The 19,240-nt window shown below is 36.3% G+C and overlaps 1 protein-coding gene and 1 long non-coding RNA gene across 2 annotated transcripts; one reads left to right on the top strand and one right to left on the bottom strand.

Annotated features, from left to right (window-relative positions):
- Nucleotides 1–241: 241 nt before the first annotated feature.
- On the bottom strand, nt 242–2,317 carry zfp36l2 (zinc finger protein 36, C3H type-like 2). The gene is made up of 2 exons (XM_056255617.1): nt 2,075–2,317; nt 242–1,494 (listed from the first exon to the last, which is right to left on the bottom strand). Exons 1-2 carry the CDS (start codon nt 2,114–2,116, stop codon nt 391–393), a joined length of 1,146 nt encoding a protein of 381 aa, XP_056111592.1. The 5' UTR covers nt 2,117–2,317; the 3' UTR covers nt 242–390.
- Nucleotides 2,318–2,415: 98 nt separating this feature from the next.
- On the top strand, nt 2,416–5,122 carry LOC130088703 (uncharacterized). The gene is made up of 3 exons (XR_008807489.1): nt 2,416–2,491; nt 4,560–4,772; nt 4,927–5,122. It is a non-coding gene; the product is annotated as an uncharacterized LOC130088703 (long non-coding RNA).
- The last annotated feature ends 14,118 nt before the right edge of the window (nt 5,123–19,240 follow it).

Genomic DNA, 19,240 nt, shown 5'->3' on the forward strand with positions numbered 1-19,240 from the left:
TACTTTCAAATGACAATAAATAAGTTAAATAGATTTCAAAGCATGATGCAAAATGCAATGATACCACACAGTTTTAAAAAAAAGAAAGAATCTGCAGTGACATTCCATGGCCAATTTATGAGTCCCAGTTCTTGTGCGCTCACACCACTTTCAAACGTATGGAATGTTTTCCCAAGACTTGCTTCTAAATAGGGCCTTTTTTCCTGTTTTAGACTGTTGAAGCCATCATCTTGGTATGTCATTGTAAGGAAAAACAAACGAGAAAAGAAATACATAAATCGCATCTCAATCATGACAAAATCATGAGAAAACCAACAGCTGAGACTGATATTTGACCTGAAACTCATGTTGGCACTACTTTTCATAAAAGGCTATAACAATAATAGCAAGTCAATCGTCTGAAATCGACAGCCTGCTGAAGATTGGCAAACGTCTATTGGCGTCCATACTGGGCGACTCCGACCCACTGATTGTGCCGGAGGAAGAGCAAGAGCCGCTCAGGTACCCCTCAGGATCTGAGAGGGAATCCGGCGGGCTCGGTGGAGAATCGAACACTGGAGACTCGGAGAGTGGACGCATGGAGGGCAAGTGGCTCATTTTGAAAGGTGGCGACGGGGGGCAAGTGTTGGTCTGAATGTTACCGTACAAGCCACCGCTGGTCTGATGGGTAAAAGCGCGTTGGGTCTGAGGGATGATGGGGGCAAGAAAAGCCTTAAGATCCTGATCTGGGAAAGTGAACGCGTTCAGACAGGGTGAACTGGGAGTGAGTGCACAGGTGGGCGGTGGGGGTGTGCGGGATGTTGGGTTGTCAATCAACACAGACTCGTTGATGCAGGAGCTGGAGAAGCCGGAAAAGCTCAGGCTGTGATGCAGCTTCGGTCTTTCCCGCTGTCTCAGGAATGGGTTTGATGACTCCTTCTCTCCCAGGACACCACTGAGCCTCGCTTGAGTGTTACTCGAAGCAGCTCTGCGCTCATCTGCATTGTGAATGAAGTGGCAGCGGGGGCCGTACGGGCAGAAACCGATAGTGTGGAATGTGCGACACGGCTCAGTCTTGTACTTCGGGTGGCGGGACAGGTTTCTCAATTCGTGATAGCCGTGAGCAAACTGACACTTTTCTCCATACTTGCATGAGCCATTTTCCTCAAAAGGTCTGCAAAGTTCAGTTTTGTAGCGGGTTGAGTTGATCTGAGAGCCGGGCTTTTGCTGAAGGATTTCCTGAAGTTGTTGACTGCGTTCACTTGAGTCACTGAACGCACGGTCTCTGTACTTGTTTTCTTTATTCATGAAGGCAGGGGTTGAGCTCTCAAAACCGATCTGAAGCCTGTTGCTCATGTTGAAGTCCATGTGGTTTGTTGAGTTACTCCTGAAATAACCAAAAGACCTGTTGCTGTTGGTATTGGTATTGGTATTGGAAGCAGCAAATGGGACCCCGACATTCCTCTTTTCCAGCATATTTTGCAGAAAGATTGCATTTGAATTTGGGACTTTTTCCTGAAAAAAAAAAAAAACAGAATTCCTAAGCACAGATGTCAAATAGTTTTAGTGGGTACATGTTTAAACAAATTAGAAAAGAACTGCAGGAGTGAAATCACGATTGTACATGACCATAACCCTCCTGAGGTGACAGAAGTTATAAGACGCAAGTTTAAATAAATATTAAAGATTGACAAGACCAAAAACACATGAGAGTAGTAAAATGTGTATGTTAAATGACAAAACTGAACTGAATCAGCTTGTCTTGCCATTAAATTTACAATTTGTGTCTAAGAAATAGATTTCAAAAACTATATGTAAATATCATAGAAAAGTTTGAGACTCATAGCGGGGCAAAAAGGGAATTAAAAAACAAAACTCGTTAAACGCGTTCTCCCTTTAGAGCGCGTTATGTGCCACAAAAGCCAAGTGAGTGGTAACATTTAGTAAACATGGAGCGCTCACGTTACAAGTTTGCCAGCGCGGATAAATTGAATAAACAAACCAAGATAAACAAAATATCAAAATAAGTTGAAAAAACAAACAGAAGTTAACTTAAAACAACTTCTAGTACTCGTTTTACAATATAAACTCTTACCCTGTCGAAATCATATATGGAAGACAGCACCGAAGCAGACATTTTCTGTAGTGAGTTCCAGCTCAGAGGGGGGGAAAACTTTTCGGACCGAGAAGGATCCTTGTGCTCTCAAAGAAATCCACGGCTGAACGGGGTTTGCGTCTTCAAACGGAGTTGGTAAAGGTCGCTGGTGTTCTTTGGAGTTGCGCCGTACTGGTTTTGGGGAGTGTCGTTCATGGGCAAAGTTTGCACATGTGTATAAATGCGTTGCAGCTGTTAAAGGGCGGAGCTTGAAAAAGTTTCAACAGTGAGCTGCTCGAAGCCCCGCCCTTCCTGTCACGTGGTTTCGGTAACTCCCATAGGGTAACTCCCCCTCTAAGTGCCCCAGTAAGCACTGCGTGCCTCAAGACAATTCAACACAGCAGAAATTGAACTCATGTGCTTGAAATCTTATTCTCCTCGCAAGAGGTCTGACACTAGATTATTATTTTTTAAGGCTGAATTTCTCAATCTAAGCTACTTTCAAAATTGCACATAATTGAGTAGCCTATGTGCCATTAAATGTATAGCCCTATGTAATGTTGTTTTACATATTGTTGACATAGCCTAATATAGTAGCCTAGTTCTTAATCCTGGTTATGGAGGACCCCAGGCAAGGAACTGAACATTTTGGATGTCTCCCTTATTTGACACATTTCAGGTCTTTCGACCTCTACAGTGCCCCCTATATGTTGAAATGTGATGTTACGTTACAAAGTTTGGCAATGCTTGGCAATATGCCTGGATTTTTTGGAACAGATTATTAACTCTTTTTATGTGCAATATAACAGACAAGAATTAAGATGCTGATATGTCATTTACCAGCGCTATTGGGGTACAACAGCCGCAGTGCAGTTTTAGATCAGGAATAATCCATTGTGTCAGATACAAAATCTATCTCTACCATTCAAAAGATCAAGGTAGGTAAGATTTAAAAAACAACATTGAAAGAAGGCTGATTTTATTTAATCAAAACTACAGTAAAAACATACAATTATTTTGTGAAATATTATTATGAAATATTATTACAATTTTAAAATAATAATAATATCAATAATAATAACCTAATTTTAAAATCTCTCTATCTCTCTCTCCAAAACTATTTTTAATATTTTTTGAAAAAAGTATCTTATGCTCATCAAGCCTGCAAACATACAGAACAAAACAGTAATATTGTAAAATATTACTACAATTTAAAATAATGTTTTTCTATTTTAATATCCTTTAAAATATAACTTATTTCTGTGATCATTAGTCCAGTCTTCAGTGACACATGATCCTTCAGAAATCATTATACTATTTTTAAACTGATATTTGTTTCAGGATTCTTTGATGAATAAAAAGTTAAAAAGAAAAGCATTTATTCAAAATATAAATGTTTCTAACAATATAAATGTTTACTACTACTTTTATCAATTTAACATCCTTGCTGAATAAAAGTATTAATTTCTTTAAAAAAAAAAAATAAAGAAAGAAATTACTGACCAAACTTTTGAACATATATTGTTACAAAATATTTATATTGTAAATAAATGCTGTTCTTTAAAAAAAAACCTTTTTAATCATCAAAGAATCCTGAAAAAAGTTATAAAAAAATAAGCAGCACAACTTTTCACCATTGGTGATAAATCAGCATGAATGATTTCTAAAGGATCATGCTGAAAACTGGAGTAATGATGCTGAAAATTCAGCTTTGTATCACAGAAATAAATTATATTTTAAAGTATATTAAAATAGAAAACCATTATTTTAAATTGTAATAATATTTCAGTTTTTTCTGTCATTTTAACCAAATAAATGCAGACTTGATTAGCAGAAGAGACTTCTTTCAAAGACATAAAAAATAAGCTACATTTTCAGCATCAATATTTCAGTCTTCAGTGTCACATGATCCTTCAGAAATCATTCTAAAATGCTGACTGATCAACACAAGTTTGACTAGTAAACACATTCTATTATATTCATAACTGTTTAAAATGTTGTCTGCCCAAATGGTTAAATTTAGCATTATTTAATTAAGTGGAAAATGATTTGTTTCCACACTGAACTCATTGACTCAAAGGAGAGCGGCCTAGTACATGCTCTGTTTGTGGATAGTTCAGTGGCTATTTAAGTTCAGTCCATGTGAAATTTCCCACATTTTTTAAAGAGGCAGTTTCTCTTAGCACTCCTCACCACAGTGGCTTTCCGTATGATTAGACCCATCTATTGTGTAATACATGCGTTACACCGTCTCATTTTGCGTGATTCAACTTGTGTATATAAACTAAATCCGAACTGCTCATGGATAGGAAAGTGGCAGAACTCTAATCAGTAGATGCAGCTCTTGGCTACAAACCCTCAATTTAAAGCTTTAAATTACACGCAAAGTGCAAGCCTCAGATCTGCCGTGGTCCACGGACAACTGAATCAACCCATCAAAAAATAAAAAGAGGAAGAAAACTCTCAAACAAAACTCTGTCCACAGAAACCACTCATCCATTACTCTGACTCCGATCATTCCAAAACATTACATCATTGCACAGAGAGGGAACATCGCTACTATGGCCAGAGCGGCTGCCAAGGCGTCTGCACAGGACTGTACACTGACTTCTTTGTGATGTCCACAATGAGTATCCAAGGCGACCCCTAGAGAGGACGGCCCATAAGGGAACGTTTCTTGTCTTCCATGATACAAATGGTAATGCTGAACATTCTTTCTCTGACTGTACTGTTGCTGTGTCGAGTCACACTGACTGGACTACTGTCGTTTGAAGATGCTGCTGATGTCTGTCGCAGGTTCACGTAGCCCCTCATACCGTATTATATTTGCTGAATATTGTCCATTGATACAGATTGGGGCCCTTGTTTTTCGACCCAGGAACTTCCCTACAGGCCGTATAGCATCCAGAAGCCATGTTTGAGGTCTGCTCGGCTTGTTTATGTACGGTTACACCCAGAGCTGAATTTAACCCCGGCTTCCATCTGTTGCAGCACCCAGGGCCCTGCACGGAGATGAGACCGGTTTGGGTCGGTCTGTGCCGCTCGCTTACAACTTGCTCCTATGTGTTATTATCGTCAGAGGCGTCTCCTCTGTGGCAATATTCTGTTTTAGCCAGGTTTTTTTTTTTCATATGCTTACATTGACCTTAAGGTTCATTTAAGGTACTTTTTAGCTGGATTTCATGTCAATTGTATGGTAAATATGAAATTATTTAAAAGAAGAAGAAGAAGAAGAAGAAGAAGAAGAAGAAGTCTTTCCGTAGCTCAATAGTCACATTATCCAAAATACATGTTAAATAGATAAAGTATGTTTTTAGCTGAGTCTTGAATGTAGCCACAGATGAGATTACGAAGTGTAAGGGGTAGTGAATCCATAATTGGACAATAAAGTTTTTTGGGCAGACCAAGAAATAGAGCATTGCAATAATCCAGACGTGATGTGATTAATGTATGAATTTCAGCATCAGCTAAAGTGAGAGAAGATCAAAGACGTGCAATATTACGAAGATGGAAAAAAGAGTTTTTAACAAGAGAAGAAATATGAGAGCCAAAAGATAGAGTTGAGTTGATTAAGACACCAAGGTTACGAATAGATGAAGAAGGCTTAAAGGAACACTCCGACTTATTGAAACTTTAGCCTATTCACCTTATCCCCCAGTCGAGTTAGATAAGTCCATACATACCTTTTTCATCTCCGTGCGTGCTGTAACTCTATCTGACGCACCCACCGCTAGCCTAGCTTAGCACAAAGACTGGATGTAAATGGTTGCAGCTAGCATACTAATCCAAATAAGTGACAAAATAGCGCAAACATTTTCCTATTTACATGTTGTGATTCGTATAGTCACAGAGTGTACAAAAAACGAAGTCACATGAGACACAGACATATTTTAACCGTATAAATACTGGGAACTATATTCTCTGAAGGCGAAGCACTGCTACTTGGGCGGAGTGATAACCGCAGCACCTGAGACGCGCTCTCTGCTCCTCACCACGGCGCGTCTCAGGTGCTGCGGTTATCACTCCGCCCAAGTAGCAGTGTTTCGCCTTCAGAAAATATATAGTCGCCTTCAGAGAATATAGTTCCCAGTATTTATACGGTTAAAATATGTCTGTGTCTCATGTGACTTTGTTTTTTGTACACTCTGTGACTATACAAATCACAACATGTAAATAGAAACATGTTTGCGTTATTTTGTCACTTATTTGGATTAGTATGCTAGCTGCAACCATTTACATCCAGTCTTTGTGCTAAGCTAGGCTAGCGGTGGGTGCGTCAAACAGACTTATAGCACTCACGGAGATGAAAAAGGTATGTATGGACTTTTCTAACTCTGGGGGATAAGGTGAATAGGCTAAAGTCCCAAAAAGTCGGAGTGTTCCTTTAACATGAACTCCATCAATATCAAAGAACAGGTCCATCCGTTTGACTGAGGCAGCAGAGCCAATCACCACCGTTTTTTAAATTATTTAATTTGAGGGAATTCAGGGACATCCAATGCTTGATGTCCCTGATACATGCAGTGAGTGAGTCAGGCAGGGATGGCCTATCGGAGCTGGTGGTAAGATAAATTTGAATGTCATCAGCATAGCAATGGAATTGAAGTCCATGCCTGCGTATGATGTCACCAAGTGTATATATATAGATGATAAACAATAGTGGGCCAAGAACTGAACCTTGAGGAACACCCTGTGTAAGCGAAGCAGTGGCAGATCTATACCCTTGTATGTTCATATAGTACTTTCTGTCGTTGATGTAAGAAATGAGCCAGGAAAGAACCAATAATGCCAATATCAGAAAACCGAGAGATCAGTATTTCATGGCAGACTGTGTCAAATGCAGCGCTTAGATCGAAAAAAGCATCAAGATATTTATTAACCCTGAAACCTAAATACTAAAAAAGGAAATATTTAACAAAGAATATTAAAAAGGAGGAAAACACATATAAAAATAGATTTAGTCATTTTGTCTGTCATTTTCACTCATGAAATATTTTTCTACATTTTATTGAATTGTGTTTTTAGCTGTGTTTTATGTCAATTTTATGGTTATGAAATTATTTAAATAAGAAAACTAAATCTAAAATAAGTCTAAATAAGAACAAATTAACAAAGAATCTTAAAAAGGAGGAAAACACATTGTAAAAAATACTAATTTTCATTCATTTTTCACTTATATAATAATTTTCTATTAGCATATAATTTTAGATGAAAAATGAAATTAATTAAATATTAAAATAAGGAAATATTTAACAAAGAATATAAAAAAGGAGGAAAACATCATTTTCACTCACAACTTTCTATTAGCATTTTATCAGATTTATCAAATAGACGAATTCCATGTCAATTTTGGTGAATATAAAAAAAAATTAACAAAGAATATTAAAAGGAGCAAAAAACATTAAAATATATATATTTTGTCATTTTGAACTCATAAGACAATTTTCTATTACAATTTTATTGATTTTTGTCAAATTTATACTTATCTACTAACCGCCCTTGTTTTCAGATTACATTTTGGGAGTCTCTCCTAAACTGGTGCTGTTCCTCCCTCCTGGTCATGCCACAGAGCTAGTATTCTGGGTTTCAGTGTGCCCTATTGGCCTCGCCACAGCCAGGCGGCCTTTCATTACACTAGCCAAAGGAGGTGCCTTGGACATCCCCATCGAAGACACCATCACCACACCCCAGAGTGTGCCCAGCTCCTCGCTTCTCTGTATACGTCAACAACGGAGATGAACAAAATAGCACTCTGTACTGTATGTCAAGGTAGCTGAATCACGTCTAAATCTAAAGCTTGAGAGCTGTCCTAGTTGTAGCATGATTTGATGATATTAACTTGTGTCCTTCTTATTTGACATTAAATCATTTTTATTGTGACAGTTTGTGAGGTTTAATGAGAAAATTAACAATATGCAATTACTTTTATTGTCATTCACAAAATCTGTTCAACCTGACATGTATGGGCCTGTGATGGGACATTCGTCCAGGACCCGGGTGTTTGTATGTGTTATGATGCTGCTGGGCTCCAGCATCCCACAACCCTAAAAAGAGGACAAGCAGTTTGGAAACTGGATGAGTGAATGTCATGGCTGGAACTACAACGCCCTCTGCTGATGAAATAAAGCTTGCAAGGCAGTTCCTTCCTTTCACATTCCATAAGTGGCCTACTTTGTTAAAAAATGTCATACATTCATACTGTAATGAGTGAGACTATATCAGCTATTTCAGCTTTGTGGTGTTATAATAATATAATAGGAAGAATTAAAGTTGCATAATTAAAGAGATAAAGTGTGCCCGTAGCTAAAAGTTGGCAATTTAACTCTAGTTTTGTCAAAATTTAAAAAATAAGGGTCAATGTGGCAGGTAGAGTTTGAATTTATTGATCGTTTTTATCAAAATATTACATCTTTGATTCTGTTTTACCTGCATGCCAATAGTATACAGGTCACCAGAGGGCAGTATGGCACTTTTTACATCATTGTGTTGCACTGGAGCTGCATGAAGATGATCATGTTCCCCAGCATGATTTAAGAATGATCATGTCAGCATATTGTGCATCAATGGAAGAACATCTGAACGTCTGTACAAAGGAGTCAGTTGACCATCACTAAATTACTTATGTTTCCTAGGTTGATAGGTTACCTACACTGTAAAAAAAAAACTGTGAAATTTACGGTAAAAAATATGGTGGCAACCTTTTATGTTTTACGGGACTTAAATTTACGGGCAAAAAAAAAACACAATGTAAAAAAAACCTGTGAAATTTACGTAAAAAAAAATGTGGTTGCTTGGTTGCCAGTATTTTACCGTAAAAAAAAATATGATAGCAACCTTACTTTGGACTTTAAAAAAAAAAAAAAAAAATCAGCAGGACTGCGATGTGTGGTAAAAAAAAAAAACATCAGCTGTGGTTAAGTTTTTATGTGACAATCCATTAAATGTTATCATTCAATTTCACTAAGTATTAAAATCTGCTTTATACCTTTGTAATATACTGATAATCACCATAAAAATACAGGCGATAAAATAGAAAACCACATGATGATTCTAAGTTCACCACCATTAGTTTTCCACAAGCTGAGGCACATATTAATATAAGGTGCCATACACACAAATACAAAACACCATTCATGGTGACACACATGACTCCAAATAATGCCATAAACATTCATTAAACAATATATGATGTAATATAAAGCCCAAATGTATATTACTGATAACAAAAACTAAAAAACATAATTGTTTAAATGAAATAATATCAAATGTGAAGTGTCACGCAGGGAATTCTGGGAATGTCAATTTAGAGAAACAACAAGAATGAGATGAACAGAAACACAAGAACTACAACTGACTTCGGCAACATCCTTAGATGAAATCAACTGAAGATAAAAAAACATTACATCTCTCAAGATCTCATCAGAGGATTAAACAACTCCACAAACAGCATTACCAACTTAACTTATTACTAACCAGATTGACTGTATTTCTGTCATACATCTACAGTTCTGTTTGAGAATTAACAGAGGTTTAGATGTTGATGATTTATTGTTTTATTTGAAGTTAATGATGGTGATCAGTGACTGCTTTAGTTGAGCTCTTGACCCTTGACTTTCTAACATTAGTTTATCTCTGGCTGCTGTAACTCTAAAAGACACGTTTATGGCAAGAACATCAGAGAGAAAATGAATCAGGAGCTGTGATTCTACAGCATGTGATCCATTAGTGTTGTGATAATCTGAAGAATTTTAAAAACATTGTGCACAATAAAGGTTTGAACTACTGTATCTTTCAGACACACACAGACATTAAGATATCAGCATATGAATATTGATGACAGTAACAGTAACAGTTCTTGATGTCTGTGTTGGTCAAAATCGAACAGTAGTTCAAAACCTTTTTTTGTACACCATGTGTTTTTAAAGTTCTTCAGATTATCTGTTTGTCATGCTGGTTCGCATGCGGTATGGGTCACAGAGCTACTCAAAAACGTGAAATATATTAGTATTAAACATTCCTCATACAATTAAAGTTAAGACTTTGTATGAGATCAGTGAATCAGGCCTCTATATGACGATTATGTCATCATCAATAAATAGCCAACAATACCTGATCACATTTTCTCTCAGATTTTCATGCCACAACGAATGTGCTTTATAAATACACAGTTAAAGCAGCCAGAGAAAATCTAAAGTTAGAAAGTCAAGGGTCAAGAGCCCAACTAAAGCACACACTGATCTCCATAATGGTGACTTCAACCTTTATTATTTTCAATAAAACACCAACGTCTAAACCTCTGGTAATTCTCAATAATAACTTTTATGACAAATTGGTTTGTAATACAATATTTTTAAATTACAGGCAACCACAGCTGAATTTTTTTTTTTCACCATAAACTGAAGTTCAATGCCATAAAACCTAAAATATTACTACCATATTTTTTACGGTAAGGTACAGTAAATGCTTTAAAAAAAAAGTACAGTGTACTTCAAAAATTCATACATTTAACAGTATTTTACTGTAAAATTACATGAAATGTCCAGTGAGAGCTATTACAGTTTTTTACTACATATAGTAAGGGTACATACTGTTAAGCAATAGACATTGTCTTATCCGTTGCTTTTTTTAACAGTTTTTTACCATTAAAATTACAATTTTCTTTTGCAGTGTATAGAAATGGCACAAATTATGAAATATTTATTAAGTAAATAAATATAAATACAATAATATTAATGAATATGACAATAATATTCATATTCTAATACTCTTTGTTTAAATCAGTCAGTATCTGGTATGACCACCATTTGCCTCACGCAGTGCAACACATCTACTTCGCATAGAGTTGATCAGGTTGTTGATTGTGGCCTGTGGAATGTTGGTCCACAATGTTGGCTCTTCAATGGCTGTGCGAAGTTGCTGGATATTGGCAGGAGCTGGAACACGCTGTCGTATACGTCTATCCAGAGCATCCCAAACATGCTCAATGGGTGACATGTCCGGTGAGTATGCTGGCCATGCAAGAATTGGGGTGTTTTCAGCTTCCAGGAATTGTGTACAGATCCTTGCAACATGGGGCCGTGCATTATCATGCTGCAACATGAGGTGATGGTCGTGGATGAATGGCACCACAATGGGCCTCGGGATCTCGTCACGGTATCTCTGTGCATTCAAAATGCCATCAATAAAATGCACCGGTGTTCGTTGTCCATTACATACGGCTGCCCATACCATAACCCCACCGCCACCATGTGCCACTCGATCCACAACGTCGACATCAGCAAACTGCTCACCAACACGACGCCATACACGCTGTCTGCCATCTGCCCTGTACAGTGAAAACCGGGATCCATCCGTAAAGAGAACACCTTTCCGAAGTGCCAGATGCCATCGGATGTGAGCATTTGATCAAGTCGGTTACGACGACGAACTGCAGTCAGGTCGAGACCCCGATGAGGACGACGAGCATGCAGATGAGTTTCCCTGAGACGGTTTCTGACAGTTTGTGCAGAAATTCTTTGGTTATGCAAACCGATTGTTGCAGCAGCTGTCCAGGTGGCTGGTCTCAGACGATCTTGGAGGTGAAGATACTGGATGTTGAGGTCCTGGGCTGGTGTGTTTACACGTGGTCTGCGGTTGTGAGGCCGGTTGGATGTACTGCCAAATTCTCTGAAACGTCTTTGGAGACGGCTTATGGTAGAGAAATGAACATTTCATTTACGGGCAACAGCTCTGGTGGACATTCCTGCAGTCAGCATGCCAATTGCACGCGCCCTCAAAACTTGCGACATCTGTGGCATTGTGCTGTGTGATAAAACAGCAATATTTTAGAGTGGGCTTTTATTGTGGCCAGCCTAAGGCACACCTGTGAAATAATCATGATGTCTAATCAGCATCTTGATATGCCACACCTGTGAGGTGGATGGATTATCTCGGCAAAGGAGAAGTCCTCACTAACACAGATTTAGACAGATTTGTGAACAATATTTGAGAGAAACAGGCCTTTTGTGTACATAGAACAAGTCTTAGATCTTTGAGTTCAGCTCATGAAAAATGGGGGCAAAATCAAAAGTGTTAAGTTTATAATTTTGTTCAGTATACATCACGCATAATCTAAAGAAATAAAGAAATTAATAAATTAAAAAATAAATAAATAATAGAAATATAGTCATGTTAATGAATGTTATTTACAATAATAATATAATAATGCTCTTTGTTTTTTTCATTTTTCACAAACCTAAAATGTTTAATTTATTATCGCTATTACCTAAATAGTGCAGAATTTGAAATAATTATTATTTTTAAAAGGTTTAATAATATTAATAAATACTATTTACAATAATACTATAATAATGTTCTTTGTTTATTTTTTTTTTCAATATTAAAATTCTCAATTTATTACCACTATTAACATAGTGCCGAATCTGAAATATACTCATTAAATAAATAAAGCATCGTAATATGAAGGAATATTATTTACAATAATAATAATATTCTTTGTTTTACATTTTTTCAAAATGCTAAAATATTCAGTTTATTACCAGATGTAAGTTAGAAATCCCAAATTAAAAATTGTCTCCGACTTTTGCACGTCAGCATTTTTTGGTGCTGGTCATACATGAGTTTGAAAAAACATCTCAATTTGGTGTGAGCTAAAGTTGAAAAATAGATCACAACATAAACAATTAAAAACAAGTAATAACCGAAGCAAACCATGTTCACACAACTGCTTGCCCTGGCTTTATGTGTGCCTTAAAAGCAGTGACTATTTGCTGACTATTCGGCACATAAAACTTTCATTCGACACATTAATGCTGCTGAGTGGATTAATGTGCAGGGCGAGGGAGCTGGTTCTAACGGACACTGGAAGTGAAAAGCTGTCTCATGCTTGATTGGACCTCACCTCCTCGCAAACCCATGCAACCTGGCAGAGTGAACTCTGACCCCCGTCTGCGCCTAAGCTGTAGTGACACGGTCAAGGTGACATGGAAGAGCAGAGCTGACTGAGGGAAAGGCTGTGCGCTGGTCTGTAGCCCAACGTGGTCACATTAAGAGTCCACCAGTAAATAATTCAGACCGAGCAGTCGCAACAATGCAAACATGTTGTTATTAGTGTTTCTCTTCAATATTCATAGCTGCGAGAGGGGATGGGGTGCTCTGAAAGCAGTGATGGAGGGTAGTGATGCATTTATGCGTGTGTGTGGTCTATATGTGTATTTATGTTTGGTGGATTAGGGGGTTTGCACAGTGCCAGGCCGTTTTCCTTCAAAGCATGGGCACCTAACCCAGTTTAAAGAAATAGTCCAGGTTTAATGCATATTAAATGCAACTGACCGCATTTATGGTATATAATGCTGATTACCAAAAAATAAATAATTTCTCATTTAAAAAAAGCTTTATGGCAAAGGGAAATTTTTGGAGGAGTTTAAAAGCAGTAGCTATTCAGTAAAAGTAGTAAGTTTTGAAGTTGTTTTAGGTTTATGGCAATGCATTGTCATGGTGACCAGGTTGTAAAATTGAATATATCTTTACACAGACAATGTTAGTTAGCGAATTTTTATACACTAAAGTCAGGGTAACACAGCTTATGGCTGTACACTCTAGAAGGGTTCGGCCAGATTTAGCTTTAATTAATTAATAATAGTAAAATAAAATAAAAACCTGTTAAACATGAAAGTAATATGTAATTATTTAATACATTTCTCTTGATATTTATTTTTTGGAATAAATGGTTCTTTAAAGTTGAGTCAAGAACTTTTGGTTTATATAGATTCTTTTTTTTTAGGATGTGCCGATATGAAAATTGGCCGATAAATCTAAATCCAAATTTTTTTCATTTTTGAGAGCCTGATTATTACAAAAGCAAAAGTCTCACCATTAAAAGCCATGTCCTAAGCACACAATTGTAATGTTCTCATTATAATTTAATGTAGCCTATGGCAGACGACAGCATGTTGCACTTAACTGTATTTTCATCTTTTGAAGTGATCCAATAATATTTTAAGCAGTTCAAAAACATAATGAGAAACAGTGCACAACTGAAGTGCCTGGAAAGAATCTATTATTTATTGGCATCACTATATTGGCCTAATTTTCTTATTGGGTCGATAATGATAACAAAAATGAACATATATCGGCCGCTACTGATATTGTGGCTGAAATATCATGCATCCCTATCTTCTTTTTTTTTTAATATCCTATTATAGAAGTTTTTCTTTACAAATCTGCCCCATTTGCTTCCATTGTAAGTGTCACACAGTAACTGTCACACAGTTTCTTTTTTAATAAAAGGAGAGAGAAGTGGTAATTAATTTTTGTGGCGATCAACATTATGCCACAAATGCAGTCAATTGACAGCTTAAGTTGTATTGAACCCATAATGTTTCTTTAATTCACAGAGATTCCCAAGTCTTGCACACTACATAGACAAACAGGATTTCATTTGACACAAAATAAATTCCCCCACTGCAATTTTCATTCTCATTATGCCATTTGCCCTGCTCTAAATATGCTCCAACACATTCTTCAGCTAAGCCATTGCCAAGCTGCTTAGGAAACGCTACAAAACCATATACAATGTGTTATTTAACTTAAATATCATGGAAAGAATAATCTTTCCCAGATAAAGATCCAGTACATCTCAAATATAGATTAGGGAGTGTTTTTTTATGATGAAACTAGAGATATATCCAGTGCTCTGGATTCACCCCCCACCCCCATACATGCAGCATCCAGATCCCTTCATTTTTCCCTGAGCTTAAGTCTCAATCAAACTTGCTCTGTGCCTTATTTTTTTAATACAGAGTCTCAGAGGATTAATCGGGTTGCTGAACTGAGCATCAGCAGCTGCTCCTTATCCTTATCATTGCCGTAACGACCGGCCAGCCGTCGCCTCCCACAGAATCCTGCAGGGACCTGAATTAATACTCTGTATAATTCCACACAATCCCAAGAAAAAATCTCATCCTGCTGCCAGGCCACTTGACTCGTGTGTTCCAGTGGGCTCTGGATGGCACCGGCAATCTCTGTAATCATTCAGTAAGCCTCTGCGCTGCTCAGTTCAGCTGCTTCTTCAGAGCATTAATAAAAGAAAAAAAGAAGAAGAAAAAAAAAGAGCAGAGCTGGGGTGCACTGTGTGTCAAACATGTTTATCCTGTCCAGTAATTAAAATGGGGTCACTTGACAGGGCTCCCGTATGTAAACACATGAATAGACATGCAAACAAACACACACATGGACCATGATCACCAAAATGAGTTATCGACACCATTTCAAAACCATTCGAAGAATTAAACTCATCCATTAAGACGAGTCTGTTTCCATGTCAAACAATCCATGTCAAAGAAATTAGTATAAAGAAGAAGAATATCTTCTCCTTTATTTGCATTTATTAAAAGACAATAGATATATAGGCCTACTTTTCAAAATGTAATGCAATATTATTTAATAAAATGTGATATTTCTATTGTTTATGAAATACTGTTGTTGTCGTTTTGAAATATTATTTAAAATATATCACATTATTTATTTGATCAAACTTTTTAAATGTTTTGCTTGTGCTTTCATTCTTCAAAACGAATTTAAGGATGTAAGGAAATAATTCATACTTTTAAGTGTGGGTTAACTTTCCAAATTTTTGGAGCTATACTGTATATTATTTATAGCCTATTCACAATCCAGGTAAAATCAGGGCAAAATGGAGACTCTGTGGCTGCTTTCAAAACTATTTGCAGACATAAGCTCACCCATTAAGACGATTCAAGAAAGTGTGGAAAATTGTTAGATTTGAAAAATATTATCTGCTCATTTACTTACATTTATATTGTCCCTTTAAAAACAAGATTATACCCAAACAAATCTGTGTGAATGTGCCACCATCAGGACTTCCTACACCTGGTATGGAATAATTCGCCGCTGGTTCCTTCGAGATTTTCCAATGGGGTTTTATAATGGGGTTTTTCGATTTATGTGTAAAATAAAGCCTGTGGTAAATATCTTTAACATCTTTTAAACATCGTTTTGGCCAATTTTTTGGTTAAGCGAGTAAGCATTTTAGCACTTCCAGTACCATCGTCCTGAAGTCAATGGGTTTTTTGAATGGGTTTCTGGTTAAATGGCTGAAATAAGGTCTGTGGTGGGACTAAATGGGACTACAGAGGCAGTCGAGGGTATTAAACGCCATCAGCCAAACAGGTAAACTCAGTTCGCTTAAAATTGTGCTCTTATAAACTAAGTCTACCTTTCTGGGAAAACGTTTTTTAGATAAAACTGAAAGAGTTGTAGGAAGCTTAGTGATGGTGATGTTGCAGTCATGTGACCGTAGTGTAGTTCGTATAGCCTTCCTTTAGCTTTTTACTTCTGGCGACTTCATTTAGGCTTCAAAATACATAAAAGTTTTGTTCATCTGTGAAAATTATCTTGATGGACAAAACATCTAAGTATCATAAACTTTTGTTGATCACATAGCTTGCTTTTTATGTGATAATCTAAAAGACTATGAAAAATCCTATTGGGTTTTTGTCGAAGAAACCAGTGTGATGCTAACTGCGATTGGCCTACATAGTGACGTCATACCTGCAACTCTCAGACAACACCACGACAACAACCAAAAACACTGTACTGTGCTGCCAGGCCAGTAGTTGGTGATGTCACTTTGTAAAGAAACACTACGCGCCTATAGACTGAACACGTAATACCCGTGCGCATGACTTCACCGTTTTCACAAATTCATGTTTTTGTATACACGGAAACGATAACAGTATCGTTTAAAAAAAATTGCACTTTGAAACCTGTTTTCAGGCCCCCAAAATGCCGTTGTCGTGTAAGTGAACGATCTAATGGTACGTTTACATGACAACGATGTACTAAAAACGGAAAAGTTTTTCCTTTGCATTTTTTTGCATACAGGTGACACAATTGTCCCACGGATCCATTATGCTGCCAGGCCAATATTTGGTGGTCACTTTGTAAAGAAACACAACTCGCCTAGGTTAAACACGTTATACGCATAACGTTGCACCGTTTTCACACACACACAAAAATTCAAATAGTTCCCTGCTGTTTTTATTCTGTTTGGACAGTATATGTGGATTAGACAGCAGATGCATATGTGCATGGACAAACATGCTATATGTCTGACCTAAATGTATGTCTTCTGTCAGGAGGAAGTGAAAATGAGAGTTTGGCTTTGTGTCTCGTCTCCGCTGTGACATAATCAGAGCCCCAGATTTATGAGCAACCAGATCCCTTCTGAGGCTTAGCACTGTAAACAACTTGGATCAGGCCACAGATTTAAGAACATGTACCACTTGCACTTGGTACTTTTGGTCAAAGAAGATTAGACATGACAATTTTTAATTTGTTTCTGAATCGGTTTTATAAGTCGATAATGCCTCCACTGTCTTTTTATAGCATATAGGGTCTGAAATTCTTATAAGAAGAAGCCAAATCAGGGTTTGAGCAATCAGAGATGAGAACCACAAGAGAAGAGGATCATGGGAATCACTGGCACATTACAAATTAAACTGGTGCAAATTAAGAATCCTGCAACAATGCTCTTGTTGCTCAAATGAAACTTTAAATCTGTACCAAAAACAACATCACACCGGTTTGAGGCACACACACACACACTATATATATATATGTATATTACTTTTTATCAATATTATATTTTATATATATATATATATAGACATATATATTATTTTATATATATATAACAAATCCAAAACATTTTGAATAATACAATATATACATTTTATTTTATATTGCAAATAATATATTATTTTAATATAATATGTCATATATAAGATTATAAAAATATATAAAAACATTTATAATATTTCATGTAATTATATATAATATAAATATATTTTATATAATTATATAAATTTAAATGTTAATAAATAATAATACTATATATAAAGTTTTATAAATTTGTCAGAATTATATACATATATATACAAGAAATTTATATAATTAAAGACAAAATTATAAAACTTTGTTTAGTATTAACATTACATTTTATATAATTATAATATATTTATATTATATATATAATTACATGAAATGTTTTTATATATTTTTATAATCTTATTAAATATTATATTAAAATAATATATTATTTGCAATATAACATGAAACCTATATATATATATATATATATAATTTATGTATATATATATATATATATATATATATAAGAGATATATCTTTTTAATATTTTGTTAAATAATACAAAGATATTTATGTATTTTATAAGTGTTTTGGCCATTGTATACTATACCATGTCTGATTTATAATCAAACAATATAAAAACACACCCTTTGGATGTGACTGCATTGTTCAGCTTTGTGATGTTAAAGAACAGCATTCCACTGTGAGTACAGAGAGCATGTTCTGCAGAAGTGAGACTTCAGTCACCACAACCCTGCCCTGAGACGCCCGTGATAGCTTATCTTGTAAACTTGAATCTCTGATCCATGCAGACAGAATTATTCAGGCCTGGCATGTATTTAAACATTGCAAATCTCTCAGGGACCTTTCCCAGCTTTGCCCTCTGTCTCATAAACATTTTCTTATCCTGCATGAGCAGGAGCTGACATCCGATGAGTTTTTCATTATTAAGACCTGACTTAATCGCACTATAAACAGGAATAACACAAAATGACAATGACAATAATAATCATATTTCTGCAAGGATAAGGCAAGGAGAATAATCTTGGCGTGACACGAATGTAATCCCAGCTCTAGCACATTGTCTGTAAGGATCTAAAGCCCACACATGCACACAAAACCACCTAAATGCTGTGCAACAATTAAACTCTGCTAATGAGAAAAAAAGTGTATGTAAGCGCCATTCAAATATGTGTTTCCATTAAAAATATTGGTTTCAAAATAAATAGTGTGCTGTATCCTTAATTAGTCCCCAGACGAATGAAAGGAACGTTCTCTCTTTAACTGACCCATCTGACAACATGTTAGGCCTGGAAGGCAATTATAATTTAAACATCAAATAAAAGGCCCCAATCTGACAAAACATCTGGTCATGAGCCCTGTAATATCCGGGGTAGGCCTACTTCTGAATGGCTGTTTTCGGGAATGTTTTTGACCACATGGCAACCAAATACAACCGATGAGACGTTTAACCTTGACATCTTGCACCAGAAA

The sequence above is a fragment of the Rhinichthys klamathensis genome, unplaced genomic scaffold, assembly GCF_029890125.1.
Source record: "Rhinichthys klamathensis goyatoka isolate OS25496 unplaced genomic scaffold, OSU_Roscu_1.1 h1tg000121l_1, whole genome shotgun sequence".
In the NCBI taxonomy this organism is placed as follows: Eukaryota; Metazoa; Chordata; class Actinopteri; order Cypriniformes; family Leuciscidae; genus Rhinichthys; species Rhinichthys klamathensis.